We start from the raw sequence: 9,326 nt of genomic DNA on the forward strand, positions 1-9,326 counted from the left end.
ATGTAAATATCTGATATGCAGGATGGTCTTAGGCGACCCCTGTGAAAGGGTTGTTCGACCGCCAAAGAGGTCGTGACCCACAGGTTGAGAACCGCTGGCCTAGGCAATTTGTAAACTGCCCTGGACCCTCACAATCTACCCATCTATCCAACCCTGAGGCTCTCAGCTACAGGGTGATTCTCTCTCCCCCGCCCCCCAATGTCCACCCATTGGACATTCATCACAACTTGAATGCCACACGCCACCCCCACCCGTGCCCTGGGAGCTGTATAGTATGCAGCCTGTGCATGCCACACACGGGCACGGGATGATGCAAAACAGAATAAATGAACCTGGAGCGGGGCCACGGAAGCCTGGCCGAGCCCTCGTCACTAACTTTCCAGCCCAGAGCTGCCTCATGCTGAGTCTCTGTGGTGTGTGTGTGTGTGTGTGTGTGTGTGTGTGTGTGTGTTCAGCTCTCCAGGAAGCACGAGTTCATGAGTGACACCAACCTCTCGGAGCATGCGGCCGTGCCCCCCAGGGCCTCCGTCCTCTCTCAGATGAGTTTTGCCAGCCAGTCCATGCCCATCATCCCAGGTATGCACCCTGCCACCACCAGCGCGGGCGTGTGGAAAGGGTCCGGGCCACCAGCCTGGGGGTGGAGGATGGGTGTGTCTAGAAAGCAAAGTGGGCCTGGTGCCCTGTCCTCAGCTGTTCCCCACCCTGCAAGCTTCACCAGGCACCGGGGCGGGGGCCAGCGGTCACCCGGCCTCAGGATTCCCTGGGAAAGCGTTCATCACACCAGGTGGCCCTGCTTTCTCAGCGAGCCGGGCCTCCCCAGGCGCCAGCAGCGGGTCCCTGAGCCCCCTGTTCTCTTTGGGGACCTGGAACTTACCCCCGCCTCTTGCAGGTGACGAGTGTTTGATGCGCGGATGCTGCGTGCCTCCCCCGCACCCATTCACTGTCCGGCGAGGTTAGCAGCACCCAAACGACCCTTCCTGTTCATAGAGGGGACCCTGAGGCCCTAGCTGGTCACGTGGCATGCCTAAGAGCACGCCCTCTGGCACGCAGCAGTCTCTAGTGTCTGCCACTCTGTGCCAGGCTGCCTGTGCCAGGGCCTAGGGCAGAGAGGAGCAGGACAGGCCGGTGCTGTCCCCAGACACGGCAGGGCAGGGGGGCCTCAGCCAAGACGCCTGCTGTTCCCCAGTGCCGACCGGTGCCCGGCGCTGTGCTCACTGCTTCTCCCACTATTTCATTTCCGCCTCCGTGCCCACCTGAGGAGTGCCTGGTGCCAATAGCCCCACCGTGTGGATGAGGAAACGGAGGCACTGAGAACGCCATGCCCCTGCCTGTCACGGGCTAGTCATGCAGAGGCTGGGTTCACACTCAGGCCTGTGCCCTGGGGCCGCCCCAACACTGCCCGCTGACCCACAGGAGAGCCCTAAAGGAGGGTCTGGCCGGGCTCCAGCCCTGGGCCGCTCGGCACTCTGGGAGTCTGTGCTCTCACCCCCATTTGGCTGATGTCAAAGCCGAGGGTCAGAAGGTAGCTGATTGCTCGGGTCTGTGTGACGCTGAGCGGGTGTCACGCCGGCTGTCCCCACTGGCCCTGCCTCCGGGAAAGGAGAAAGCCAGGCTCCGGGTGTTGGAAGGGGAAGGGCATGTCCCCGGAGGAAGTCGGGGCCCACCCCGCCCGAGCCCCCCGCGGCCAGCCCAGAGGCCCTGGGAGGAGGGTTCCTGGGCCCGGAGGCAGGCCCTTCACTGTCCAGGGGCTGGGCAGCCTCACACAGAGGACACGGCCGCCACTCCTGCCCTGCTGGGACCCGTCCTCCCCTGATTCTGTGCCCTGCCTGCCCCCCACCTGCCACCTGTCACCCACCTACCCCTGGGCCGCGCCCCCCACCTGCCACTCATCCTCTCTCCCACCTGCTCTCCCTCTCCCTCCAGCCTTCACGCTCTCAGTGGCCGCTGTGCCCGGGACAGAGGATGGCAGCCGGTCCCCCCGCCTCAGCCAGACCTTCCTCCCTTTCTCGGAAGGCGACAAGCACGACAAGAAGACGCTCAAACGGAAGAAAGTGAACCAGTTCTTCAAGACGATGGTGCGGACCCAGACGGTGGAAGACGGGGTGCGGGCGGGAGGAGGAGAGGGAAAAGGCAACAGAGAGGAGAAATGGTGTGTGCGTGTGTGAGTGAGTGTGAGTGTGAGTGTGTGTGAGTGTGAGTGTGTGTATGTGTAAATGTATGTGTGCATGTGTGTGAGTGTGTGTGTGAGTGTGTGTATGTGTGCATGTGTGTGTGAGTGTGTGTGTGAGAGTGAGTGTGAGTGTGTGTGAGTGTGAGTGTGTGTGAGTGTATGTGTGCATGTGTGTGTGCATGCGTGTGTGAGTGTGTGTGTGTGTGAGAGTGAGTGTGAGTGTGTGTGTATGTGTGTGTGCACGCACATGTGTGGTCACCGGGAGGCAGGGTCAGGCTCCAAGGGCCCTGGTCACTCCTCTGAGCAGCACTGACCCCAGCGGGGCTGCGGGTTGTGCCCAGGAGTGTGCAGGCCCTGGTCTCGGAACCCACACTGTCCTTCGCCCAGACTGCCCTTGGGTGTGCCCATCAGGCCACATCAGGCAGCTGGCTTTGGAAGAGTCTGGGGGAAGTTTTCTATTCAACTTACATTACAAAATCCTAGTAATTAGAATTTCGTTTCCGAGCCCCAACTATTCAAGTGCATCTGCTCAGGATAAAGAAGGAGCCACTGGCACTTTAAACGGGAACTCTGCTTCTGTAACAGTGTCAAGTTCACTGCGTGCAGCGAGCAGGCCCCTGCTGACCCCCTTCCCCTCTCCCTGGGGGTCACAGCTCCCACCAGCTCTCTGTCCATGAAGCAGCGAAGCCTGTGCTCTCACCGCTGTGTGGCCACACGCAGGGCCGGGGGCCCACGCTCACTGGGCTCTGGCAGGGGTCTGCTTAGGGGCCCTCAGGACTGGGTGCCCGTGAGATCCCATCTTGGGGGGTGCTGTTTCTTCTCCCACACAGCTGGCCAGCAAGTCCTCCGAGGACGGCAAGCAGACCCACGACCTGCCCCCTGACCTGTGAGACGTGCCCGCCCGCCCGGGGCTGAGCTCGGGCCAGGAGAGGAGCTTCCAGAAGAAGTGAGCTCAGGACACAGATGCCTAGGGAGCAGGGAGACCTCCGATGGGCCTTCACTCAGACAGAGGGAGCGGCTGACCCGGCCCAGAGCTTCTGGTGACAGACACCGGCGGGGGGTGGGGAGGGGGTGAGGACACCCACGGGTCCCGGCCGCCTCTCCGTTCTGCCCTCCAGCATCCCGGGCACATCTTTCCACAGCCCGGCTCGTGGGTGCAGGAGCGGTGGTCCTGGCTCATTTCTAAGCCCTCGTCCTTCCTAGAAAAGCCTTTTAAATACGCTTTTATTTTATTTTTGGTTAACAGTTTTGTACTTGACATTTTTTAATGACAACACCCAGTCTTTTTTCTAGCTGATCGTCTCCAAAGTGTTGCTATTTCTTTCTGGCAATAAAAGTGGTTCCGTTGCGTACTTCTGAATCCGCTGAATCCCTGAGCCCAGCACGGCCGGTGGCTCCCAGAGGCTGGGGGAAGGTGGGAAGGCCAGGGCCTGCCGCCATGTGAAGGGGCCTGGCCTCAGCCCGTCCTAGAGGCAAAGTTGCCCACCTCGTTCCCGCCACCCCGGGAATCTTCTCCATGCCTCCGGACCTTAGGCGCTGAATGCTGGGTACAGGGACACCAGAATAGTCTTCCAGAATCTTCCTCGTGGGGTCTGCACCGTGGAGAGTTTCACGTGCCTTTATCCCTTCTGAACAGAGATGGCAACACCATCCAACCAAATGCATGAGCATTAGGGAAAGGGGGCTGAGGTCCCCTGGACGGAGGGGCCCCCCGCCTTTGGGTCCATCACCAGGTCAGAGGTGGTGGCTTTTCTTGCAGGGACCCCGAGGTGAGGCCCCAGGGAGGCGAGGGGCTCCTCCAGGGAAGGAAGAGGGGGTGGGGAGGCCACCTCCATGCCTGCCGGGGCCTGCAGGGGGCGCTCCGGAGGCTGAGAGCTCATGTGGGAAGAAAACTGTCACCGGGTGGATCTTGGTTGCATGGCAACGTGGGGTTCAGAGCTCGAGCCATCGAGAGACCTGGGGTGGATGCTCCCCTCTGAGAGCCCTAGTCCCTGGGGATGGTGAGGAGGGAGCATCATGACGGTGGTGAGGGGGGAGCATCATGACGGTGGTGAGGGGGGAGCATCATGACGGTGGTGAGGGGGGAGCATCATGACGGTGGTGAGGGGGGAGCATCATGACGGTGGTGAGGGGGGAGCATCATGACGGTGGTGAGGGGGGAGCATCATGACGGTGGTGAGGGGGGAGCATCATGACGGTGGTGAGGGGGGAGCATCATGACGGTGGTGAGGGGGGAGCATCATGACGGTGGTGAGGGGGGAGCATCATGACGGTGGTGAGGGGGGAGCATCATGACGGTGGTGAGGGGGGAGCATCATGACGGTGGTGAGGGGGGAGCATCATGACGGTGGTGAGGGGGGAGCATCATGACGGTGGTGAGGGGGGAGCATCATGACGGTGGTGAGGGGGGAGCATCATGACGGTGGTGAGGGGGGAGCATCATGACGGTGGTGAGGGGGGAGCATCATGACGGTGGTGAGGGGGGAGCATCATGACGGTGGTGAGGGGGGAGCATCATGACGGTGGTGAGGGGGGAGCATCATGACGGTGGTGAGGGGGGAGCATCATGACGGTGGTGAGGGGGGAGCATCATGACGGTGGTGAGGGGGGAGCATCATGACGGTGGTGAGGGGGGAGCATCATGACGGTGGTGAGGGGGGAGCATCATGACGGTGGTGAGGGGGGAGCATCATGACGGTGGTGAGGGGGGAGCATCATGACGGTGGTGAGGGGGGAGCATCATGAGGGTGGTGAGGGGGGAGCATCCTGACTACAGCTCAGGTTCATTCCGCCTGGACTGCCCCAGCTCAGTGTATGGACACGGCAAGAGTTAACTTCCTACATCCTGACAGCAGCCTTAGGAGGGGGTCTGTTACTCACATGAAGAGACCGAGGCCCAGAGGCAGAGGTGACCTAGATCGCAGGCTCGGTAAGTGGGCAGCCGGACGGAAGTTGACTTTTCTCCACTCCCCCCGCCCCCCTGTCCCTTGGACACCTCTGTGTGCAGCACCTCTGAGTCCCTGTAGCCTGTTCTCCCAGCCTCTTCCCGGTGGCCTCCATGTCCCTGTCCCCTCCCCCAGCCCCAGACCTGGTGCTGGTCCAGCCTCCAGTCCCTCACCAGTCCGAGGCCTCTGATGGTGGTGGTTGGGGTTTGGGCTGCACAGCAGGCTCCCTAAGGTGAGGCGGTAGCTCCGGAGGCTGGGAATCTGCTGAATTCACTTGTCAAAGGGACAGGAAAGTGGGCGAGGGCAGAGGAGTGTCCCCAAGCAGCTGAGCAGCTGGGTGGCTCCCACCCCTCCCCCAGCCCGGGGAAACCCCCAGATTCAGAGAAGTCCTGGGAAAGTCTACTTTACCCTCTAAAAATTCCCTAACGCTCCTCTCCTTACTCAACAGTGTGTGGCAATAATATTTGTGAGTGTGTTGTTTTTTCCCTAAAAATTATTAGTATCTGTGAGTTCTGTGTGAAGTCTGTATTAAGGGGCCTGGGGCATTCGGTCACGTGGCAGTAACAGCTGTGCCAGCAGCACCAACAGTGACGGACAGCAGCACTAGCATAGCTGCCCTCACTCCCGCTTCCCTCCCTTCCATCCTCAAGCCAACCCAGGTGGGTCCCAGCCACACGCATGGGGACCCCAGGCTTGGGGAGTTGGTGACGGTCCCTTGTTGCCTGGCTGGGAGGGGGCCAGCTCTGTCCACTTCCAGCCACACGACCTGAATCCACACACTCACTTTCCACTTTGCCCGCGGCTCAAGGTCAGACTGCATGTTCCATGCCTGTTTGAGAGTCTCCCCGGCCATGCCAATGACGGAGCTCTGGAAAAAGGGGGTGGGGGCTGTGTGTGCAGCAGGGCCCTGCTGTGCCCCTGGGGAGGTTCCCTTATTGTGAGCAGGGTCTGTGCACAGCCAGCTAGCGATGACGAGGAAGGAGAAGGGTGCCGTTTGCCGTCAGAGCTCCTAGGGAGGGTGATGGGGCAGGTGGGCTGGGGTGAGAGGAAGGATCTTCCTGGTGTATCTTCTTCTGTCCTGATGTAGAGTTTCAGGGACCCTTAGAGGCCGCTTCCTCCAGTCCTCTCGTCCCAGAGCCTTAAAAGACTCAGCCAAGGCCACACAGCTGTGATCAGCAGGGCCCCGATCTGGACTCAGACCTGCCTGCCTCCAAGCCTGGGTGTCTTCCAGGTGATCGCCCCTTGGGGGCACCCAGAGTCCCCTTGCCTTTTGCTTGCCCTTCCTCTGACTTTGAGACAGAGCTCGTATCAGTCATTCACACTTTAGTGTGATTTAGGGAACCAAGCTTCCTCTCCTAGCCTCATCTCTAGTGTGGCCTGGATGCTTTCTTCCTTCCTTCCAGACTTTCAGGCTTAAAGAGGAAAGAAAGAGAAACAAAGGGCCCTCCTAATATCGAAACCCAGGCTGCTCTCTCCCTCCAGGCAGCCTAACCTTTGCTGCTCCTTCCGAACCCTGGATGCCTCTGCCTCCGGTTTCCAGGGAAACAGACCCTCAGGCAGTGACTGAATGCCCATTGTTGTTTTTTTTGGGGGGGGGAGCAGCTGTGCAAAAGTGAGTGCCAATTAAAAATGTATGAGTAAGTCAGACTACGGGCACAGCACAAAGATGGCAAAATCACGAGGTGTGAGCCTGAACACTGACTAGTACAGGGCCCTGCACACCTCGAGCTGCTACCGCGAAGGCAGTCATTCGTTTGCTGAATAAACAAAGGAATGAACTACTGCCAAGCCTCACTTCCGGGGCATTTCCTACATCGCCTCCTTCGGTCTTTGCAACAGCCCTTTGAAGGAGGTGACCCTGGTTTTATCCTCGTTTTACAGAAAAGCAAACCGAGGCTCAGGGTTAAGCAACCTCAAGGCACTCGGAAAATGTAACTGGAGGAGTCGCGATCGAATCCAGACCAGTCCCGCTGCTCCCCTTGGCTGCCTTCTAAGACCTTTTGCCTCCTCGCCAACCCAGCGGAGCTAAAGTCTTTCCCTCCAGGGGTACATTTCCTCCTGACGCTGCAAGTCCTCCTGGGAACCTGCCCCTTATAGGGGATCCGACACCCTTGGCCTGCCCTGAAAGCCACCCAGTCTCTGCACTCTGTTCCCTGCTCTTAAAGAGATGGCCGCCAGAGGGCGCTATTGGCCTGTGTTTCTCCAGCTGCCACTCCACCAGAGGCTGAAAAGCAGGGGAGATGGCACCAATATGGGCTGCAGCCTGCCTGACAGCTGGACCAGGCTCCCCGGAGGCCCATGCCCTCCTGAACACTGTCCCACTGTCCGGGCAGGACGGGAGGCCATCCCTGAGCACTGAGACAGCCCTCCTGACCACTGTCTGGGCAGGACGGGAGGCCAGCTGCTGCTCACAGAGACATACCTGTAGGCAGTAGGTAGAAAACCTGTGATTTCTTATCCTTATTTTACAGATAAGGAAACGGTGGCACAGGGGGGTTAAGCTAGAAGCCAGCTCAGCCCCAGTCCCCTGACTCCCCACCCCAGCCCATCTCCACCCTGCCAGGCTCCCGGGAACCCTGGAACTCACAAGGTACTGGTGTTTTCTGTGTAGAAAAGAGAACCCCAGAAGCCATGCCCCTGTTAAAGGGGAACGTGGGGGAGGCAGGGGAGGCCTCCCCTCACCCTCGGCTCCCGAGTTCCCTCACGGGAGCTCACATTCACCGAGCACCTGCTAGTGCCTGGTACTTAATCCTCAAAGCAACTTTAGGAGGGAGCTGGGCTTCCCCATTTTACAGATGAGGAAACTGAGGTCCAGACAACTGGCTGTTCTTTGAGGCACTCCAGTGCCTTATTCAGGAGTAGAGTCAACATTGAGAATCGGCAGCTTTGGCCTCAGAGCCTCGCTGTCTGCTCCCCGTGTGCCTGGTGGGTAGGGCAGCAGTAGCCGGTGCAGACGCCGCCTGCCTCCTCTGTCTCTGGTTCTTCATGCTCCCCCTGCCTGCTTCCCCACACAATCCTGCACCCCTGAAAGTCAAGGCCAGCAGTAGTGGCCCTGACTGGCCACAGTCAAGGTGGGGGCCGGGGCATTCACCCCAGCGTGGGCTCCAGGACCCGGCAGTGCACCGGGCTGACTGCTGGGCACCCAGAGAGTGGCAGGCCCCCCCTCTCTCCCCAGGCATCACCCCACATGGAGGGAAATGCCCAAAGCCAGAGCAAATGGCAGAATGCTGGCTGGAGAAGGACAGACCCCTGCCCTGAGCCAGCTCCCTGTCAGTCCCTGTCCCCTGGCACCCAGCATCCTCCTCCTCCTCCTCACCATCAGCTGCTGCCAGGTCCTGGGCTCTGCACTTCCCACCTCACATCACTTTTCCCGGCGAAATCCACGAGACAGGTTCCGTTTGCAGCTCCATTTAATAGATGAGCCAACGGAGGCCTTTTGAGATAAGAAACACGGCTGCCAAAGAGCAAAGCGGGGGTTGGGGCCCAGCTTTGCCCACCCCCACGTTTTGACATTCTAGTGCCTTGTCGCAAATGTCCCAATTTGAGGTTCAGAATATATGATCTTTTTCATCTGGGCTGTAGCCGTGGCCCCAGCACGCCCTAGGCTGGCTCAGGACCCTCGGCCCAACTTTTTGTGTTTTTTTTCCCTGACGTTGATCAGGGCCCATCGTCTCAGACTGAGATTTCCACTTCTGGAAGATTTCAAAAGCCCAAGAAAATTCCACAAAAGGACCCTCGTTTAGAGAGACAGTTGCTTTTTCCCAGAGGTCCTGGGGCTACTGATGGGGCTCCAGGGCCTGCAACTCCCCAAGCTCCACTGGGGTCAGGACAGGCTGCACTGTCCCCCACCCCAAGGGCTGTGCAGTGTCAGGGAATCAGGAATGGGGGCGTCTGGGGGTTCTTGGGGCACCGTGACCTGAAGCCCTGACCCTGTGGCGAGGGCAGGGAGGGCAGGAGAGGCAGTGTCCCAGCCACGGGGCTCCGGGGGAAAGAACCAGGGCCCAGGTGTGACAGGGACACTCAGGTGAGCATTCCCCCCAAAATGCTTCTAAGGAAGGACACCCCAGCAGCAGGCAAGCGTGGAACAGGAGGGTGGACAGGTGCTGACCCAGAACAGCCGTGAACTTGTCATGTGACTCGAGGCCCCTCTGACCGTCAGCTACAGACGGCAGGGTCTGGCTGTCCAGTCGGTGTCTGCACTGCGTGTCCCG

At 59.8% G+C, this 9,326-nt stretch overlaps 1 protein-coding gene across 1 annotated transcript in view; it reads left to right on the plus strand.

Annotated features, from left to right (window-relative positions):
• Positions 1-3,522, plus strand: part of DOCK2 (dedicator of cytokinesis 2) — a 361,206-nt gene extending 357,684 nt beyond the window's left edge. Inside the window, exons 50-52 of the mRNA XM_014534868.1 lie at positions 456-576; positions 1,924-2,075; positions 3,001-3,522. Of these exons, the coding sequence (XP_014390354.1) occupies positions 456-576; positions 1,924-2,075; positions 3,001-3,060 (333 nt within the window). The 3' untranslated portion in view covers positions 3,061-3,522. The remainder of the gene's footprint in view (positions 1-455; positions 577-1,923; positions 2,076-3,000) is intronic.
• The last annotated feature ends 5,804 nt before the right edge of the window (positions 3,523-9,326 follow it).

The sequence above is a fragment of the Myotis brandtii genome, unplaced genomic scaffold, assembly GCF_000412655.1.
Source record: "Myotis brandtii unplaced genomic scaffold, ASM41265v1 scaffold1338, whole genome shotgun sequence".
Classification (NCBI taxonomy): domain Eukaryota; kingdom Metazoa; phylum Chordata; class Mammalia; order Chiroptera; family Vespertilionidae; genus Myotis; species Myotis brandtii.